The sequence below is a fragment of the Macaca mulatta genome, chromosome 11 (assembly GCF_049350105.2).
Source record: "Macaca mulatta isolate MMU2019108-1 chromosome 11, T2T-MMU8v2.0, whole genome shotgun sequence".
In the NCBI taxonomy this organism is placed as follows: Eukaryota; Metazoa; Chordata; class Mammalia; order Primates; family Cercopithecidae; genus Macaca; species Macaca mulatta.
Genome location: NC_133416.1, coordinates 109,015,700 through 109,037,866, shown reverse-complemented (window position 1 = coordinate 109,037,866; position 22,167 = coordinate 109,015,700). Strand labels below are relative to the sequence as shown.

Here is a 22,167-nt window from a genome sequence, read left to right as displayed (position 1 = left end):
TTTTCTTACATGTCAACTGACTTTTAGCTACTGTTTCATTTTTCATGAAAGGGAATATTTAACATCCACTTTTGGTGACAGTGAAATTTTAACTTAAAATATCAAGGAACAAGTTACCTTCAGTGTAAAGATTCGTATGTTTTTCTGAACTGGTACAACAAATTCCTTTTATTAAATACACATTTTATTTAAAAAATTCCTGTAGCCCTTTTAAATTCTAGTATACTAAAAACAAGTATTTTTTTTATGACATACTAATTAACATGCCTCTTTTGAAAAATGATTAGTATAAAACATTTCTTAGAACATCACTTGACTCAGTAATTACAATATTATAAGCCATGCACTTAAGCAGTATTGAGCTCACTTTCAGTTTTTAGCAATCAAGGTAAACACCCTCAAGATGGCTAAAATCCTTTATGTTCTGGATATTTATGTAATCCTTTGGCAGTGAAAACCCTGTGTCTGATACGTCTCAGAGACAAACTGCTACTTAGAATTACAGGGTTCACTTTGTTGCCCTCAGGATTGACCTTTCTTTCTTTAGTCTTGTTTCTAATTAATATGTAGACTATTCTGAGAACATCTGTGATAAAAAATGATAATACACACAATGGGGGTGTCATAACTGAAATAGACACAACAAAATCTACAGGGTTTATGTTTGATATTCAAATATAACCTTATTTATGGTATACTAGCCTCCTGCACAGGGGGATTTCCTTCACTCATAGATTCCCCTAACTTCATCTCTTTTCCTTGGGCTATTAGTCAGTCAATATGCTTGTGAACCTGTTCAGGTGCTTGATGACATGTAGTCTTGAATATATTTAGATGAAGGTGTCTTGAAATTTGCAGGCACAAAGCACTAAAGTATATCACCATATCAAATGAAGAAATCACCTTTAGAAGCAAAAAAGAAAATATAAAATGAATTATGATGTATCTTTTCTCAAGTAGCACTATTCTGTTTCTCCCCCAAATATCAAACCTTAACCTAAAATTCTACACCAAAAATACTTTTTTTTTTTTTTGAGATGGAGTCTCGCTCTGTCACCCAGGGTGGAGTGCAGTGGCGTGATCTCGGCTCACTGCAACCTCCACCTCCCAGGTCCAAGCAATTCTCCTGCCTCAGCCTCCCAAGTAGCCGGGATTACAGGCGCCCACCACCACGCCCAGCTAATTTTGTGTATTTTTAGTAGAGATGGGGTTTCACCATGTTGGCCAGGCTGGTCTCGAACTCCTGACCTCAGGTGATCCACCCGCCTCGGCCTCCCAAAGTGCTGGGATTACAGGCGTGAGCCACCACGCCCGGCAAATACTACATTTTAAAGCACTTTAATACATTTCAAATTTGGACCTCAGTGTAGTCCTCTGGAAAATGCGGTTATTTCACAGTTATAGACACTGGCTCAGAGGTAAAAAAAGACGACTAAAATACAGAAGTTAGAAAGTAACAGAACCCAAGTCTCCTGATTCCACATTGTTTCAACTTCCTGCTGTGCCACGAAGCAGCAAATTTCCTTCTAGAAGAGGTTATCAGTCATCTTATAATGAACTAATTCCATCAAACATTTCTATTTCTTTGAGGTTAGTTGTAAGAAGGTAAAAGGTCTAAAAAAGGTAACATACTTGAGGCATATACAAAATTATGTTTACAAATTTAAAGATGGCCTCTATTTAGAAACTTTGCCCAGAGTCTACAGTCAAATGCTTCTCTTCAGAAAATGAAACCCAGGAGAAAAAGGAGCCTTATAGCTCTGCCCTTGGAGAGGGAATTCTCACCCATGAGGGGAAAATCTCTACCATTTACGTTAAAAGCGTACTTGAAAAGCACCATGTTTACCTCCACATTGTGGGTGTGGCTTTTTTTTTTTTTTTTGGTCATCCACATAGTGTTTTAAATAAAAACTGAATTTGACTTCCTCAGTTTACCAGTCTCCATCACAAGTATAAACCAAGCCAATTACTTGTTACAAAAGATGATTGATTTTTTTAACACCTGATATTTTAATTCAACAATTCCACTTGGTAATACATACCTAAGTTCACTAAAAGAAAACTTACATTGAGTTTTCAGATATTTTGATTAATTCCCCCCTATTTTTTAAACTGGATTGTTTTAGAGCCCTAAAAATATTTATAGTGGATACCAAATTAAAGGACATTATTCTGATTTTTAAACATTTTTTTAAAAATTTTGTCTGAAAACATTCATTGTCCACCTAAAAGAATTAAGTACATCTCATTGCCACCATAGGAAGAATGGAAGACTTCTGAATGGACTATGAATGAATATTATGTTATTAACTTACTCCAGAAAAGCATACTACACAACCTAGTAAAGGATCATCAGATGTATTCCTGTAATCCATGCACAGAATTGATACAGATTTTTTAAAATATCCAAATCTAACAAATACGGTGAGATTATTTGAATTATGAAAAGATTCACTGCAGGGTTTTGGCGAGTTTTGTTTTGGTGTACTTCAGTATATTTATATATCACTATGAATTTGGTGACGACCAGTGGGGTCCAGAAATAGAAATACAACAAAACTATATTTCAATAGAAGAAAAATGCAATAATGCTCCATTTATCCAACTTTGTAATTGAAGTGTCACCAATATTGATTTTCTTTTCCTGGCTAATGTGTCTCTCTCAAGCACTGTATTCTGTATTTTATAATTATTTTGAATAAAAATTAATATCTATGATATCCACATCCTTTCCTTAAGCAGGATATAATCAAAGAGAATTTAATTTAATTGATAACTGAGTCATCATTAATACAAATTGTGCACTATCCTCAAGGACCATACACATATAAAGGGTTCCTTACGTCTAGCATAAAATGGTCTGAGAATCCTGTACTTTGTAGCACTGTCTATTCTGTTTTGTTTCCTCAATATTAGCTGATAATTCTCAATACAATAAAGTGCCCACCTTTGCTAGTACTAACCCCATCTAATTTTCCTGTTACTTGCTGTAAACTGGGAATAAAGTCCTTTGGGCAGAGTAAAGTGACTTTTGGCATCTTTGTACTGGTATTTTGGGGAAGAAAAAGAATAGTTATTTTTAGGTACACAGTTGTGTTTCCAAGAATCTAGGTTGTTGGAAACTTGGCCTATAGATATGTGGCCATTTCTACACACAATATGAAATTATTCACAGCTAAGAAGTAATTTCAAATACTCAGAAACATTTATTGTATATATTGTATAGAGTAGATCTTTTTTTTTGAGACAGAGTCTCGCTCTGTCACCCAGGCTGGAGTGCAGTGGCATGATCTCGGCTCACTGCAACCTCTGCCTCGCAGGTTCAAGTGACTGGCCTGCCTCAGCCTCCTGAGTAGCTGGGATTACAGGGATGCACCACCACACCCGGATAATTTGTATTTTTTGGTACAGACAGAGTTTTACCATGTTGACCAGGTTGGTCTCAAACTCCTGACCTCAAATGATCCATACACCTCAGCCTCCCAAAGTGCTGGGATTACAGGCGTGAGCCACCATGCCCAGCCTAGACTAGATCTTGAGGCTACTGATATCTCACTGAAATAGCTCTTAAGCATGGTTAAAAAATAAATAAAATGGAGAAAAATACTTACCATTGCTATCCATAGAACAACATATTCGTCTATAAAATTATTAAAGTACTGGTCTAAAAATAAAAGACCTGGCCCCAAAAAGACAGTGTCTTGAAGATACAGTTCACTTTTGGTCATGTGAGCTATCTATAAAAAAATGAAACAAAATAATTTTACTATTAAGTTTTAAATGTGTTAGCTTTTAAGACAATTAATTACAACTTTAATTCAGTATTAAAACAGACCATTTAATCTCACATATGATATAAGAATCCTTTTCTACACCTTCTCAAATTCACAATTGGGTAGCTTATTAAAGTTTCCAATGTTAAAATTTCTTGATATCAGAAAAGTGTCAATGACAACTACAGCTAAACAATTTAACTGAATATAATATAACTCCTATCACAGTTTGCTTGGAGCACAAATAGCTAATTATGATTTTGACACTACAAAAGAAAACCTATACATTTTATGAAATTTCCAGCTTTGTGTTAGAGAATTCAGTATATTATTTATATCATAAGTCATAAAAATTTCTTACCACTAATTTTTGTGAGACTTTAGCAAAGACACATCCAAACATTAGGGTATAAAGACAAGGATGCTTTTCAAACACATTAGTTGCTGACTTTTTATAGATCATTATTGCCAGTATAATAATTAGTCCTATGTGGAGTCCAGGTGACAAGACACTGGTGCCCTAAGAGATAAAGCAGAAAATCAGTATTGTACTTTAACATTGCATTTATTACAATGTAGACATTTTCTGACCATCTATTTTGTGCAAGACGCCTAAAGAACAGTGTGATGTAGTGTATGGCCTACAGGAGTATATAAACCTGAGTTGTGCTTTTCAAGCTTTCACAGAACCTGAGGGTGACAGAGACATAATACAGTGCTACAGATGTCTGATTCCAGTTCGATATTTACACACATTTTAAACTGGCTAAAAATTAATGCAGTTTATTCTATATCAACTTTTACTATGTTGAAGGCCATCCACATGTGGATTGTCAAATTAACATATTTTTGCGGAGATGCTGAAATAGAGCTTATTCTGCCAATTCTACAAAACATCACTGATGAAGAAGAGTAAGAATAGTTTAGTTCTATCCAGGTTTCCTTCTTTTTTCCTATTTTCTTTTCTTTTCTTTTTTTTCTAATTTTTTTGTGTTTTTAGTAGAGACAGGGTTTCCCCATGTTGCCCAGGCCAGTCTTGAACTCGGGTTCAAGCGATCCTCCCAGCCTCAGCTTCCCAAAGTGCTGGGATTACAGGTGTGAGCCACTGTACCCAGCTTATCCTGATTTCTTTCTACACCAACATCCCCACCTCCTTTTTTTTTTTTTTGCATTCAGACTGCAAATGTTCTTTTATGTAAAATTGTAAAATCCAGACCTTACATTTTTATCTGTGTGAATTAGTATCCTCTCGGCACTACTTATCCTAAACAAAATATTGAAATAAATTTGGTATTGAGGTTATTAAATCTATAACCAATTTGAATGGGTTCACAAGAACAGCTTTACTCTTGTTTATTAAGTTTACATGTTTTAAGTTAGAACTTACTATAAAATTACAGTAATACTATATTATAAAATTATATACATGACACTGTATAGTAATAAATTATAAAAATCTAATAGCACTTTATATTATGGTTCTTAAATCTCATTCGAGAAAAAAAATCTGCTCCTAAAAAAGTTGGAAAAATACCAGTTTAAGAATTTGAAACCAAGCGCTTCCTAACTTCTGTTTAAGTCATCCTTCAAACATCTAACAGTTTTTTTTATGAAAAAAATTTTTTTTTTTTTTTTTTTTTGAGATGGAGTCTAGCTCTGTTACCCAGGCTGGAGAGCAGTGGCATGATCTTGTCTTACTGCAACCTCTGCCTCCCAGGTTCAATCGATTCTCCTGCCTCAGCCTCCCGAGTAGCTGGGATTACAGGCGCCCACCACTAAGCCCAGCTAATTTTTGTATTTTTAGTAGAGACGGGGTTTCACTGTGTTGGCCAGACTGGCCTAGAACTCCTTACCTCATTATCTGCCTGCCTCGGCCTCCCAGAGTGCTGGGATTATAAGCGTGAGCCATCGCACCCAGCCGAAAATATTCTTTAGAGTAGACAATGATCATTACTAAATCTTGTTTTCTTCAATGGAACTTAATGTTCCAACTAATGTTCTATGTTATCATCCACAGTCAAGCAACATGTATTCCTAAGCACAGTACTATACTGAGATCAACTGACAAAACACCTCAAAAAATGACAACTTTTCCAAATATATCAGAACTTATATTTCTAGATGAATTGTATACTTTGCTTTTGAATTATGTATATAGTGTATTCATAAATATTGATAATTTATCAATTATGAGGATCCCTTTGAAATTGTCTCGAAAGTCTATTTACGAGTCTTAAAAGAGCCTTTTTTTTTTTTTTACTAAAAATGCTATACCTAATACCACATCTAATGTTTAATACTCTTATTAGACCTTGCTCCAAATGACTTTAAGGATAGAAATTTTGAACTATACAACAAAAGAAATTAAAGTGAATATGCTATAGTTTAAAGCAATCCTAGAAAGGCATTCTTTTTTTTTTTCTTTTGAAACAGAGTCTCGCTCTGTCACCCAGGCTGGAGTGCAGTGGCACCGTCTCAGCTTACTGCAACCGCCGCCTCCTGGTTCAAGCAATTCTCCTGTCTCAGCCTCCCAAGTAGTTAGTTGGATTTACAAAAGCATGGGCCATCATGCCCAGCTAATTTTTTTGTATTTTTGGTAGAGATAGGGTTTCACCATGTTGGCCAGGCTGGTCTCGAACTCCTGACCTCAAGTGATCCACCTGCCTCGGCCTCCCAAATTGCTAGGATTACAGGCATGAGCCACTGTGCCCAGCCCTAAAAAAGGCATTCTAACAATGTTTTGGTGTAAGATGGTATCACTGGAATAAGTATTTGTCTTCTTCTGTTCAACTACCTTGAAAATGACAGTAGGCTTTTTAAAAACATAGGTGTTATATCTGTTTAAAAAGTTTGCAGGAATTCCAACTCTTGCCCACTTAAAATTACTGAAGTCTTAAAAAACAAACATGAAAAAATACAAAAGCATTATATTTAATACTTGCATGAGCAAGGTGTAAAGAACACAAGCACAAAGTATACCCACTTAAGAATTAAGGCTAAAATTTTACCTTTTGAAATATTAGTTCTTTTAAATATATTTCAGTGAAATTTCAATAAAATTTACTTGATGAGTAATAAATTGCCTCATACGTGAAACCATTGACCTCTGGCCACTTTCCTGCCTTCAATCAGGAACTCACATTCCCTACCCTTCCTCCTCTCCCCTACCTCCTCTCCCCTATTAGTTCAAGGCAAAAAATGCAGGAATACAAATGGCAATGCTTAATTATGTGCGGCAATGAAACTAGATGTCAGAAAAGTCTATGCAGAGCAAGCCTGTAGAAAGAGGAAAGTATCAGTTTAAACTGTTTTTAAAATGCTTTTGTACTATGTGCCTAAAATGAATTCTTTAAGATACTTAGTTTCCTTCCCCATTCTTGAACTTTGGCATATTTTAATCTTTTTATAGCTGGTGATAGGAAAATTTATCATAAAATTGATACTGAATGATGAAATTAATGCCTTACTGCTATAGTAGATCCATTCTTGCCAACACCACCATGGAGGATAACATGGAAATAATTTGAACAGGAAAATATTACTCCACCTAGAAATCCAAGAACTGGAAGGATCTTCAATTTTATTTCTAGAATGGGAATCTTTAGGGGTAGAAGAAAGAAACAATTAAGACAACAGAATGTTGGTTTTTTATTAAATAATAAACAATGATAAGCCCTATACAATAAGCTGTCCTTTTTCTTGTGATCAAACCTTAACTTCTGGAATATAGTCCAAAGTAATAACTTAAAAACTTTTTTTATTTAACTTTTTTTTAGTTTTTAAATTTTTATTTTTTTTAGAGTAGTCAAGTGCAGTAGTGAGGAGGGAAAAGAGAAAAACAAGGAATTTGACCTGTAACTGACTGTGAGCAATCAACTGAGATAACTACCATTGGACCAGCCTAAAGTGACTTTTTTTTGAAAATGCTTTCTTCATAAGTGAAAAATGAATCCACCAAACCAGCTTAGTCTGTTTACATAACTATGATTAAATGTTTAATGTCATAAGCTTTCATCTGACTTAAACATGAAAAAGGATAGTTCACTTGAATTTAGTAGCTTCTAAAAAGTAGCATCACAGGAAAGGGAGGCACCATGATTTGCATCATAAATGTAACAAATATCATGATGTGTATGCAAGCAAAAAATCTGTAGTTAATATCCAGGATTAAATCTCTAGCAATATATTTACCTGTTGGTCAACTGCTGTTCAAGAAAACTTCCAAAGGCAGCAAAGGATTTAAAAAACAGTAACAATGAATTGCCAGAAGCTATAGGCTACTATGTTTAGAAAATAGACTGAAATAATGTACCAAAATTTGTGGAAACTACAGGTTAATAATTAAATTTAGAAAACCTGAATCAAAAGTAAGTATTCTTGTTGGTAAGAATAAGCAGGTATGTTTTCTTCCTATGATATCGCCAAAACATTGAGTGAAACAATTTTAAGATTCAATTCCAAATTTAAGACAACCACACCTGACAACTAGAGTTGTCTAACTGCTTCTAGGTCTACATTTACCTTCTTTTTTATTTTTTACTTTTTTGAGACGGAGTCTCCTGTCGCCCAGGGCTGGAGTACAATGGCGCGATCTTGGCTCACTGCAACCTCTGCCTCCCAGGTTCAAGTGATTCTCCTGCCTCAGCCTCCCGAGTAGCTGGGATTACAGGTGCCCACCACCACACCTGGCTAATTTTTGTATTTTTAGCAGAGACAGGGTTTTGCCATGTTGGCCAGGCTGGTCTTTAACTCCTGACCTCAGGTGATCCGCCCGTACATTTACCTTCTTACAGGCACAACCTGAACAGTTACTATAAAAAACACATAGCATCCCTCTGTTATCTTGTATGGGCCTATAGTAGTGTATCCTTGATTCTATTTACTCTTACATGATGAGAGGGAATATGAATGTACTGGGGAATGTACCACTACTATTTAAAAACATGCCCAAAGTCTATTTCGGAGCCTACTGACAAATGATAATTGGCAATTCTGACACGAAATGCTACAGGGAATTTTTTTTTGTTTTTTGTTTTTTTTGTTCGTTTGTTTTTTAAGAGATAGGGTCTTGCTCTGTCACTCAGGCAGGAGTGTAGTCAGTGGCATGATCACGGCTCACTGCAGCCTTGAACTCCTGGGTTCAATCGACCCTCCCGCCTCAGCCTCCTGAGTAGTTGGGACTACAGATGCATGCCACCATGCCTGGCTAAAATTTTAAAGAATTTTTGTAGAGGCAAGGTCTTGCTAAGTTGCCCAGGCTGGTCTTGAACTCTTGGCCTCATACTGTGTTTTTAATGGACTTAATTTTTTTAGAGCGGTTTTAGGTTTGCAACAAAATTTGAGTGGAAAAGTATATAGCCCCTCCTCCTTCTGCCAACAACATCCTACACCAGAGTGGTACATTTGTTACAACTGGTGAACCTACACTGACACATCATTATCACCCAAAGTTCATAGTTTACATGAGAGTTCAATCTTGGCGTTGTACATTCTATGTGCTATGACAAATGTATAATGACATGTAGCCACCATTTAGTATCATACAAAATAGTTTTATTGCCCTAAAAATTCTCTGTGCTTCACGTATTCATCCCTTCCTCCTCCAACCCATGGTAACTTCTGATCCTTTTACGGTCTCCATAATTTTGCCTTTTTAAAGAATGTCATATAGTTGGAATCACACAATATGCAGCCTTTTCAGATTGGCTTCTTTCTCTTAGTAATAAACATTTAAGGTTCCTCCATAACTTCTTGGAACTCCATAAGTTCCTCGCATAACTTCTTTTCATGGCTTGATAGCTCAGTTCTTTTTGGCATTAGTTTATCCAACTAAGATGAAGGACATCTTAGTTGCTTTCAAATTTTGGCAATTATGAATAAAGCTGCTATAAACATTTGTGTACATGTTTTTGTGTGGACATAAGTTTTCAAATCATTTAGGTAAATAACAAGGAGTGCAACTGCTGATCATGTGGTAAAACTATGTTCAGTCTTGTATCACTTACTATTTTTACTAGATATATAGCTTAGTGATTACATACAGTCTGGAATCAGTTTTGTTTAATTCCAAGCTCCAGTACTTCTCATGTGTCCTTGGACAAATTACTTAATCACCCTAAGGCTTATTTATAAAGCATAATAATAATCATACCTATTTTCATAGGATTATTCGGAGGGGCAGATAAAACTGATGATAAATGTTTAGGAACATAAGTATTGAATGACTGTTAGTTGTTGACTATTGATATCCTTATTATTATTCTTAACACTATGAGCAGAAAGTGTGAGCCAGTTAGACAGTATGGTGGACTTAGGTTGTGGTGACAGGACAATTGTTTCTTCAGAAATGTTCTTCTTTTGCAAAAAAGCTTCAATTTATGACAGTGGCCTCCTAAGAGCCAACTTTTATGAAAATACTGAGGTCACCAAGCAGGCAGAAAATAAAAACATTCCTTAATATGGGAATCTTCACCTCAAAGTAGATTATAAAAATGCAAATTAACTACTTTCCTAATATTGAGTGACAAGTTTTAAATGTAAAATATTTTACTGGACTTATTTTTAAAATATTTATTTTATTTCACCCTGGAAAAAGTTATTCCAATGTGTGTTTTTTGTTGTTGTTTTTGTTTTATTTAGTATTAGGGAAATGAGGTTGTTTTCTTCCATGTGGCAATATATTCATGCATAGGAGGAAATGCCATAAGGTATATAAGATAATACACATTATAAAATGAAGAAAAAAATGTTAAGAAATGGAACAAATATTAAATACAAAAAAGAAAAAAAGAAAAAAAATAAATACAATGCCAAGGATTTTTGAAGAAAATTAACAATACAATACTTTTTCCTAAATATTTGAAAAGTACTTAAATATAAATTTAAATATTCAGATTTACCGTATAGTCCCACATTGTTGCTCCTCCAAATGCAGACAATACAAAGACAATCACTAAAGCTATCTGAATTTCAGTTACATCCACTCTAAAGAGGAAGGACAAAAATAGATAAGGTGTTTGTAAATAAAATTCCTGAATATGGAGATTAATCACGTATTAAATAGCAAAGATGTAAAACTCTCTGTAGGCTTAGTTTATTTTTACCTTTACTTCCATTATTGAATTATCAGCTGACTACACTGTTAAGTTAAAAAGGTTACAGAACAACATGTGCTCACACAGAGTTAACAGTATAAGGAGAGGGAAGATATATATGTACCATATATCAAATTGCTAATAGTTATCACTGAAGTTATGAAGACTTCTATTTTCTAATTTAGGTACTCCTGTAAAGTCTGAAGTTTTTTTTACAACAATTACCCACTACTTGTGTACATAGGAAAAATTATAATAAAAACAACCATGGTAATGGTGGTAAATACAATTTAAGGCAAATTTAAACACTCCCAGGTCAGTTTCACTTAAAAAGTAGGGAAAATCCCAATAGTCTTCTTTATTGAGGTACTAATCATCACTGTAGTTTTTTTAGTTTCCATAGGCATTTTTCCCCTAATAAATATGCTTACATTTTTCAAAAAACCACTAACCAACCAGCATCAGTCCCTCTAGTCTGTATTCCCCTGAAGCTGTCATTCTCTCTCCTATGCTCCACGAATAGGCTCACTGAAAATTAGTCAACATTTGTAATTTTCTCCTCTCTTCATGTTTGTTGCCTAACCCACCATAGCCTGGCTTTTGGCCCCATTATTCTACTAAAATTGTTTAAGGTAAATTGACCTTTAATTTTCAATTTCAATTAAAGGATACAAATCTAAGGGATATACTTCATTAATTATCTTGCATAACTTCTTTACAATATTTAAGATGCTGATCATATCCTCTTTCTTGAAAAGTTCTGCTGTGTTTTTATCTATTCCATGTTCTCTCCTGATTTTCCTACCTTGCTGGAGCTCTTCTCATGCTCCTTCTAGACTGCCTCTTCATCCATATCTTAAATGATGCTTTCAGAATTCCATCTGAAATTTTATAGCCTGTGAACAATTTTATCTATACTTAAAACTACCATCTATATGCTAATGACTTCTAAATCCTTATCTCCAATCTACATTTTTTCCTGAGCTCTAGATTTTGATATCTGTCTACATATTTTACATCTCTGCCTGGATGCCCCAATGTCTTTAGATGGAGGTAATACCCACCTTACGGGATAGATATAAGGAATAAATAAGATAATGCCTGTGGAGCACTTAGTACAATGCCTGAAACATGTAAGTGCTTGATAGGTGGTAAATACAATTATTCCATAATTTAGAATCAACTGCCTGAAGCCTGTCCTCTGCTAAATGACCCATAGTTTTGAGCTTCTCCTGTCATTTATCATTAGAGATTTTTTTCAGAGCTACTGTTTCTCCTTTTCAGCAATAAAGTGGGGCTAAAAAGAATCAGTAGACGTGGGAAGCCAAAGCCAAAAATGAGCAAATGACAAAGTTCTTAAAAGGATCAGACTGAGAGGGAGCTATATGAGAAAGAGGAACAGAGAATAGCATTGCTGCTTTGTGCACTATTTCCTGGTCTCTAAGAAAGAGGCACCAGAGGCAGATAATACTATCTAATGTTTAGCACTAGCATTTACAAGGTGCTTTTACATTGTCTCACCAATTGCCTACCACAGTTCAGAGTCTCACGATGACTGTTGTCAAGGGGGGGTCCCCTTTTTGTGCACATGAAGATTCGACCAAAAAAGGACCTTAGACTCCATACTGCATTATTTTATTATGTGAATCAAATGCTTATTTAAGTACTGCATATCCCTTTTCTATATCATCCGGGTCCCTTAATTTTCTTTTAATCCTCTCTGTTGTAAACTTGGGCTAGTGATTAAGTTGGAGAAGGGGAGAAGAAAAATACAATTATTATCAAATAACGTAACTATTTATAGCATACAGAATACCTAAAAGACTAAAGGTATAGCATTTATGATTACTCCAACGAATTAATTTAAATTACTGATTGAAGCTTTGTTCTCCTTATTATCAATGAATGACATAACAGATTGTGCAAATAAATTCAATTATATTTTTTAATGTACAACTTAAAAAACATACTTACTTTCCAAATCTCAACACGCCTGAAACATAGGTCTGCCAATGAGCGCAATAAAACACAAACATCCCAATAAAAGAGCAGACAAACAACCAGTCAGGATGAGTTCCTAAGCGAGCGGCAATTGAAGCTCCCACTGCCATAAATACTGAAAGAAACAAAGTTTAAGAATCATTAAGAATTAAAAATAATTTATGAAATAATTGCCCTATGCTGTTTAGAAATACAGAGTTCTAAGGAAATAATCATGGCATTAAAGTACACTTATCAAAATGAATTCTTGACATACTTTATAAACAACTCCATAAATTTGCTCCCAAATGTATATCCATCCAAAAAACTGACCATTCAAACAACTCAGTTCATTTTATTTTTAAGGTATCATAAGAAAAAAAAAAACTTCACTAATTTACCTGTGGAAAGAGAGTCACAACCATGGTCAAAGAGCTCCCCTAAAGGAGAACAAGAGTTTGTTCTTCTGGCTTGTTTCCCATCAATGGCATCCAGTGACTGGTAGATAAAAAGTCCCAGTGCACATAAAAGGTATGTCCAGTATGGTGCCTATAAAAAAATGTAAATAAAATAAAGATTGTTAAGTGATAATAAGCTTTTTGAAAACAGCTCAACCTAAGGCTTCACACTTTGTAGCACCCCAGTGTGTCATAAAGAACGTTCCTAACCCTCATTCTACTGATGAGAATTAAATTGAGAAATCAAAATCAAATTAACTGCTTTAAGTCATCTAGGTAGAGGGTCGCAGAACTCCATAATGTGAGAAACAGAAAGTTAAGCAACTGAGCAAGGGTTAGGACCCTGATCTTGATTCCTACATCCATGGCTCTTTTAATATAATACTATGCATTATGCCACAGATTTGAAATTACTCAGTTAAATTTTTGCTGTGAAAAAAGACCTTGGGGCCAACTGCCGATCTCTGCTTCCATTCACAATGGAATATCAGGGACTAGATTTACTCTCCCACCCTATATAACTAGAAAGGCAATTTTATATATATATATATATACACACACACATATATATAAAAAAACAAAACAACAATTTTCAAACACTACAAGCAGTGCAGGCTTGTGATCCCTGACAGAAGGGAAACAAATGAGATACGCCCTGCGATTGCTCCAGCTAACTTCCCAGGGTCAGTTTCCAGGCCACAGTGCAGGTCCCATGACCAGAACAAGCCCAGCGTTCTTGCTGTTTTGAAGAGAAACACAAAGTTCAGGAAGGTCAAGGCAGTTAGGATTTGTGAGGCAGAGTGCCTGAGAGGATGGAGCTGCAAAGAGAGGAGCACAAGTTGTGGAGGTCTTACAGAAGGGTATCTTTCAGTCTTCGGCTGAGAACTCACCTGTGCCTGAATGAGACGAAACTAACAAAGGCCAGGGAGGGAAGCACTGCAACGTAGAAGGTCAGACAATTCTCGAAGCTCATACAAGGCTGGGACATTCATGTTCCCGCCAGGCAAAGCAAAAAGCCTCATTAACACTTGGGGCATTGGGTAAAGTTCTCAGAAGTGTACTGCCTTACCAGCAGGCATAAATTAACCATAGACTGAAGGCTTCTCTGGACAGCCCTAATGAAACTTAAAATCCAGCCTCAAAAGGATCCAAGTAATTCCTGGCAACTTAACTACAGTCAACACAAAGTACATCTTAGAGGAAAAAATCTAGTATCCCAAATGTAAAATTCACAAGGTTTGGCATTCAGTAAAAAATTACCAGTCATGCAAAGAAGCAGGAGAATATAATTGACAACTAGTAGTAAAATCCATATAATCAGAATACAATCAGAATCAATATGAACAGAAGTTAATAGAATTAGCCTATGAGGACATTAAAATAGTAATTATAAATATGTTCCACATGTTCAAGAAAGTAGAGGAAAACACGAAAATTATAAACAGAAATGGAAGAAAAGACTCAAGTGAAACCTCTAGAAATGAAAAATACGATATTTGAATTGTAAAATAAACAGGGTGAGATTAACAGCATATTAGACACCACAGAAGAAACGATCAGTGAGCGTGTACCAATGGACTACCAATGAAAACTACTCAAAATGACGAAAGAAGGACTAAAAAAAAATTGAACTGTGCATCAGCGAGTGCTGGGACAACAGAAAGCAGTCTAGCACATACGTAACTGGAGTCTTAAAGAAAAGAGCAGATGGGGCATGAAAAATAAACGAAGAAATAAAGGATGAAAAATGTCCAAAGTTGATGAAATCTATAAACCCACATGTCCAAGAAGCTCAACAAACCCCAAACAGAATAAATATTTTTTAAAAACCCATCAAGGCACATCATAATCAAATCAATGAAAACTAGTAATAAGGAGAAAATCACAGGCCAGGTGTGGTGGCTCACACCTATAATCCTAGCACTTTGGGAGGCCAAGGTGGGTGTATTGCTTAAACCCAGGAGTTCAAGACCAGCCTGGGCAACACGGCGAACCCCTTCTCTAGAAAAGATATAAAAATTAGCCTGGTGCGGTGGCGTACACTTGTAGTCCCAGCTACTCAGGAGGCTGAGGTGGGAGGATCACCCAAGCCTGGGGAAGTCGAAGCTGCAGTGAGCAGTGATAGTGCCACTGCACTCCAGCCTGGGTGACAGAACAAGACCCTGTCTCACTAAATAAATAAAATATCATATTCAGTTCCAATGAGCATGTTCTTAAAAGTTTATGTTGGAAACTATGAAACAATTTAAGAAAGGGCAAACAGAAAACTGAGCAGTCATCATGATAGTACAAAAATGAAAAACAACACATCCCACCTAGAATCTTTCGAAAGAATCCCAAAGTGTCTTGCAGAGAACAATTCTGTTAACCTAGTAAATTCTTTTCAACTAGTCCATTCTTTTTTAAAGATATAGTTTATTATGTATACAACATGATGTTATGGGATATATAGATAGATGGAAACGGTACTAAACTGAAGCAAATTAACATATTCATCATCTCACATAGTTACCCATGTTTTTGTTTTGTGGCAAGAGCAGCTAAAATCTATTCATTTTACAGTTCAATTTTTTTTTAACCTATACCCCTCAGGTTGTACATCAGATCTCTAGACCTGCTCATCTTCCAAAGCTGTAATGTTGTTTCCTTTGACCTGCTTCTTCCCATTTCCTCCCCTTTATGCCCCTCTGCTCGTGATAACCAGTTTCTTTCTCTATCCTTGAATTTTTTTTTTTTTTTTCAGATTCTGTATATAAGTGAGATTAAGATCACACAGTATTTCTCTTTCTGTGTCTGGCTTATTTCACTTAGCATAATGTCTCCCAGGCTCATCCATGTTGTGGTAAATGGCAAGATTTTGTTCTTTAGGGCTCAATAATATTCCATTGTGTATACTACAGTTTCCTTATCCATTCATAGGTTAACAGACACTTAGGCTGTTTCTGTATTTTGGCTATTGTGAATAATGCTGCAACAATCATGGGAGTCCAAATATCTTTTTAAGGTGGTGATTTCATTTCCTTTGGGTATGGTTTTATAGTTTGTGTTCTTATATTTAGGTATTTTATCATTTTGTGTTTATTTTTGTACACAGTGTAACACAAGGTCCAATTTCATTCTTTTGGCCTATGGAAATCATTTTCCCAGCATCATTTATTGAACAGACTATCATTTCCCCATTGTGTCCTCTTGGTGCCCTTGTCAAAAATTAGTTGACCATATCAAACTAGCAAATTCTTACCCATTTTTTCTACTATGAGAAATTGTTTTTAATTTTGATGATTAAAGGAAAGCAAAGTTACACGTCAAACATATGTAAAATTGGAAGTTGAAGTTATCAAAATTTCTGTAATGACAAAATGTCAGAGGGATCTTACATTTCTCTATGTAACTCTTTATACTGAAAATCTGGAGCTTCTCAAGAAGAACTCTAAAAGTCAACATTTAAAGCTTAATTCTGACCTCTGATCTGAGAAACTAGCTGCAGGCAGGTCTAATGGTCAGGTATTAACAGAAATTCATACTGAAATAAATTTGATTAACCCTTACACCACATGGTGGTGACTCTGCCCCAAATTATATCCTGCTCTTCATTTAGAAAAGGGAAATAAAGACTGTTCAACCGTTTAAAAGTACTTCATTAGGATAGTAGAGGTGTTTAAATAGGGAGAGACTGGGAATTTAAACAGGGAAGAGAGGAAGTCTAGGCAGAAACCAAAGTTTCCGGCTGAAAGTAAAAGGTTTACTGGAGTCAGTGACTAGATCCATGTTCCTGGAACAGGTAATTTACAAGAGATAATATTGCAAAGGTAATGTGATCTTAAACAGTATAACAAAGGGCATTTCTTTTCTTTCCTTTTTTTTTGTTCTTGAGACAGGGTCTCCCTCTGTTGCCCAGGCTGGAGTACAGTGGAGGATCGTGGCTCACTGCAACCTCCGCCTCCCAGGCCCAAGTGAACCTCCCCCTCAGTCTCCCGAATAGCTGGGATTACAGGCACACACCACTACACCCAGCTAAATTTTTGTATTTTTGGTAGAGATGGGGTTTTGCCATGTTGCCCAGCCTGGTCTCCAACTCCTGACCTCAGGTGATCCACCTGCCTCAGCCTCCCAAAGTGCTGGGATTACAGGCGTGAGCCACCGTGCCCAGCTAACGAAGGGCACTTCTAATGTATTATTTCAATTAATACAGAAATCCACAGAGATAGGGCAGTTATTATCATATTCTTTTTATTAAAGATGAAAGTGAAACATACGGAGGAGTGATAATTTACATCAAGGTAAGCACTCAGGCTGGGTCCAGGAACTAGATCGAGTCTTCCTACTTGCCCTTTGATGACGTTTATCCTACCACAAGCCACACAGACTGAATGGAACTCTTTGCCTGAAATCTTCACAAACTCCCTATTCCGTCAAACCTGCTGATAAGCACTTTCCCCCTCACACAATACAGTTTCAAGTGGCAGTGAGCCACAGGAAATGGTGCCAGCCACAAGAGTCTTTCTTTAAAACCCAGAAAAGCACAATGATCTGCCAATATTTGATTCACTCCTTTTCCAATTCTTCCCAAATCTTTCCAAGTTTTCCCAGTCTTCCCAAGGCCTCAGAAGCCAGACCTATCTTCTCTTTTCCACTGGTCACCACCTCCATTCCTAGGTGAAAGCTATTAAATAGTTTGCATATTCTCACTTTTTTTCTAACTTCCTAGCCAGGAAGTTATACACTCCCACTATAGTCTCAAAGACACAAAGCTTATACTGGAAAAAAGCAAACCAAGTCTGATAGTCCATCAATTTATTCAATTTCACACATGATTTACTTTTCCAGAAAACATCCAGAGGTGAACTGCACCTCTGACAAAATCCTGTATGCTCTCTGCATTCTCTGGGAAAAGGCCCATAAGTACAAGAATCTTAACATTTCCATATTAAGAGACAGAAGTACACAGTGACGGAAGGAGAAAGATGGAGGTGAGAGAGGAGGCATCTACTTCTCTTCTTCCTTGCCCACAACCCTGTGAATCACTGAGAAACAGCACTAGTACTTTCATCTCTGTCTCCCTAATCAACGCCACGTGCCCCCCACATACCCAATCCAAAACTCCAAAATTAACTCTTCCCTTTTCCTTGCCCTCTCACCTAAGATATTTCATTTTCTAAGGCTGAACTGATTAAAGCAGAGAGGGCAGGGATTGTGTCTTTCTCACTCACGCCTACATTCCCAGGACTGTAGAACATTACTCTGGCACAGACTATATGTTTAACCAATATCCCTCAATTAATGGACCGAGTGTGACAATAAAGGTCTTTGTGCAGAAATAATTTTCTATTTGTATTACAGAAGATTTAGGGGAGGGCCTTCACGTGCTTAGTTTAGGAGCACATCAAGGAGCACATGAGTTTAGGAGTAGCTCTTCTGGCCACTCCTAAACTAATCTTAGAAAAAGTAAAAGATATAGAATGCCCACAAGCTCTTTATTCACTATGAGTCTCTTCACAGCATAACTCTCAATCACCCACCTTCATACTCCAGCTCCATTCCACCCACAAAGTCCTCTTGTTTATTTATGACTTCATACTATTTCATGGCTTTTTCCTTTCTAAACACTCTTCTCACCCAATTCAGCAAAGCACTCATGTGCTCCCTCCTTCAAGGACTGCCTGATATACCTCTTACTCCACCTAGGGAGAGTGGAGTAAGGGAGAAATCAAAGGACACAAACCTACCTATCTCCAATCATTCCATTCCTACCTACTCCCTTAAAAATACACCTTCTACAAATATTTTTCAGGGTTAAAGTAGTCTTCACAAATATATAGGTCTTCTGTTGTACAAAACATGCTCATTAGATGGTTAGTACCTCAGGTATACAAATATAAGGAACTACATAAGGATGATGTTCATGGCTTTATAACAATGTACTGTTTCGGTTGTATAGTTTCCTTGATTTTAAATGATTTCACAGGCAGCAGAACAAATTTAAAAAGCAAAGCTTTGAAATTATCGTCTTTAGTTAATGAAGTAAAGATCTAATTTAACCAAGGGAAGTAATTCTACATAAGTCATTAATTGTTTCATAATTATAGCCTCCCATTTTTTCAAATAAGAGTTGTCTAACTCCATTTTCTGTTGCTATAACAGAATACTAGACACTGGGTAATTTAGAAAGAAAAGACTCATTTGGCTCATGGCTCTGGAGCCTGGGAAGCCCAAGAGCATGACACTGGCATCTGATGAAAGCCTCATGCTGAGATCCACTGAGCTCACTGGACAAATTTCACTTACAGCCTCAAAATACTGATTTTTCTGGAACATCTTCTTAGGTCTTCTCTAAATGAAAATAGTAGACTAGATAGTTTCTGAGGTATGTTTCAGGTCTAGATTGATGTGATCTCATTGGTATGTGGCCCTCTCTTTCATATTAGAATGTAATCCTCTCATGGGCATGAGACACGTATTTTCTTTATCTCTCTTCCTCTCTCCCTCTCTTCCTCTCTCTTTCTCTCTCTTTCTCTCTTTCTCTCTCTCTCTCTCTTTCTTTCTTTCTGAGACAGAGTCTCGCTCTGTCACCCAAGTTGGAGTGCAGTGGTGCAATCTTGGCTCACTGCAACCTCTGCCTCCCAGGTTCAAGTGATTCTCCTGCCTCAGCCTCCTGAGTAGCTGGGATTACAGGTGTGCACCATCATACCTGGCTAGTTTTTGTGTTTTTAGTAGAGACGTGGTTTCACCAGTTGGTCAGGCTGGTCTCAAACTCCAGACCTTGTGATCCACCCACCTAAGCCTCCCAAAGTGCTGGGATTACAGGCATGAGCCACCATGCCTGGCCACGTATTCTATTTTTAAAAATCTTCTATAGGAGCTAAATACATAGATGATGAAAATCAGACTGGGTGTGGTAGCTCACACCTGTAATCCCACCACTTTGGAAGGCTGAGGCAGGCAGATCACTTGAGGCCAGGAGTTCAAGACCAGCTTGGCCAACATAGTGAAACCCTGTCTCTACTAAAAATACAAAAATTAGCTGGGCGTGGGGGTACACGCCTGTAATCCCAGCTACTCGGGAGGCTGAGGTGGGAGGTTCACTTGAGGCCAGTAGGCCAAGGTTGCAGTGAGCCAAGTGAGACCCTATCTCAAAAACAAACAAACAAAACAAAAAAGCAACGGGAAGAATACATGCCCCAGGTTTTTCTTGCAGAGTGGTTAGGGGCATAGACTCTAGATTCTACTTGCATCCACATTTGCTCTGCTACTTACTGGCTAAGTGAGTTGGATAAATTACTTTACAGTGCCTTAGTCTCTCCATTTGAAAATGGTAATAATCATTGCTCCTCTCTCATTGTGAAAATTAAATGACTTATCACATGTAAAATGTTTATAAAAGTGCTGGGCATATGGAAGGAGCTCAGTATTTGTTAGTTACTGTTATTACTGATACTGCATCAGATAATTTTAGGTGATCTGTAGGTAAACTTTTCATCTGAATATTTATATTTATTTTAATATATTTTGAAAAAATTTAATGTATTTTGAAAAATAGGGCCAGGTGTGGTGGCTCATGACTATAATCCCAGCACTTTGGGAGGCTGAGGTGGTTGGATCACCTGAGGCCAGGAGTTCGAGCCCAGCCTGACCAATATAGTCAAACCCCATCTCTACTAAAAACACAAAATTAGCCAGGCATGGTGGCACACACCTGTAATCCCAGCTTCTTGGGAGGCTGAGGCAGGAGAATCACTTGATGCCAGGAGGCAGAGGTAGCAGTGAGCCAAGATTGCACCATTGCACTCCAGCCTGGACAACAGCAGCGAAACTCCATCTCAAAAAAAAGAAAAATAGCATATCATATCTATGATTTAATAAATACTAAGTCAGAGTAAGAGTCTAAGTTTGTAAAAGAGAGTTGATTTAAAGTTGACGTAAAGAAAAATAGTAAATAAAAGTGAGTGTAGATAATATATAAAAGCAAAAATCTTCCCAAACTAGGAAATATTGGAACTATACAATGTTCATTATGTAAATTTTTATACTGAAAACAAACAAACAAACAAAAAAACCCAACTCTTTGCTTGAAATGGCCTTGGATGAATTGACAGCTATGCAGAAGAGAATTAGATAACCAATAACCATTAGGTCAGCTGGTAACAAGAAGATTTCAATTATCCAAATATTGATTGACTTCTTTCTTCATGAAAATAGAAACTGCATTTCTAAGAGGTGGGAAGAAAGGAAATTAGAAGACATACTGTGCATATGTAAAAAAATGTAATGTTAGTATGCTGTTAAAGGTAGACTTTCTACCCAGACAGGTGACTCTTAAGATTTTTTTTTTTTCATTTCATTATTCCAAGGGTCACAAGAGATTCTATGATTTTTAAAAGAGAATTTATGGAATTTCTAATAGACTGCTAACCTGACTCTGGAAGACATAAGAAGTAGAAATGACTGATTGCCCCATTCCTGCAACTGCTCTAACCCAGTAAGTGCCTAAGATGTGGTTATGACATTGTTTACTGGGAGCCTGTGATGGGCAGAGCGCTTCCTTGTTTACAGGGGGAGGGTTCCCACCTGAGACCTGCGGAGGCTCCAGAGGAGACTTGGTGGTCAGAAAAGGTAAGACTACTCTCTGCCAAGCCAATCAGGAAGGCCCTAGGGACTTACTGGTTTCGACCCAGACCTTTGGTCTTCGCTCAGTTTAAGAATCAGCATTTGAGAAGAGCACATCCATTTTTAGGAAATTAGGCAGGTTATAAGCTGCAGCAAAGGAAACAAGACAGACATCGCACATAAATGCAGTTAAACCAGCACTTCGGGGCCAACGGGGTTTTCTCACGACCTGAGAAATCTGTACTTTGAAAGGTGGCC

General features: G+C 36.8%; 1 protein-coding gene across 8 annotated transcripts in view; it reads right to left on the bottom strand.

The window, feature by feature from the left end:
• The window catches only part of CHPT1 (choline phosphotransferase 1), a 29,476-nt gene that overhangs the window by 1,854 nt on the left and 5,455 nt on the right, over window positions 1-22,167 (bottom strand). The window contains exons 1-9 of one of the 8 annotated variants that reach the window (XM_077954819.1): window positions 21,964-22,041; window positions 20,999-21,121; window positions 13,249-13,396; window positions 12,842-12,983; window positions 10,673-10,757; window positions 7,241-7,372; window positions 4,135-4,293; window positions 3,612-3,737; window positions 793-903 (exon numbers count right to left, since the gene is read on the bottom strand). In XM_077954819.1, coding sequence (XP_077810945.1) covers window positions 793-903; window positions 3,612-3,737; window positions 4,135-4,293; window positions 7,241-7,372; window positions 10,673-10,757; window positions 12,842-12,983; window positions 13,249-13,396; window positions 20,999-21,121; window positions 21,964-22,026 — 1,089 coding nt within the window. In that variant the 5' untranslated portion in view covers window positions 22,027-22,041. Of the gene's footprint in view, window positions 1-702; window positions 904-3,611; window positions 3,738-4,134; window positions 4,294-7,240; window positions 7,373-10,672; window positions 10,758-12,841; window positions 12,984-13,248; window positions 13,397-20,998; window positions 21,122-21,963; window positions 22,042-22,167 lie in introns of those variants that run through there. The other 7 variants (XR_013401281.1, XM_077954817.1, XR_003720772.2 and 4 more) reach the window with 7 other exon arrangements.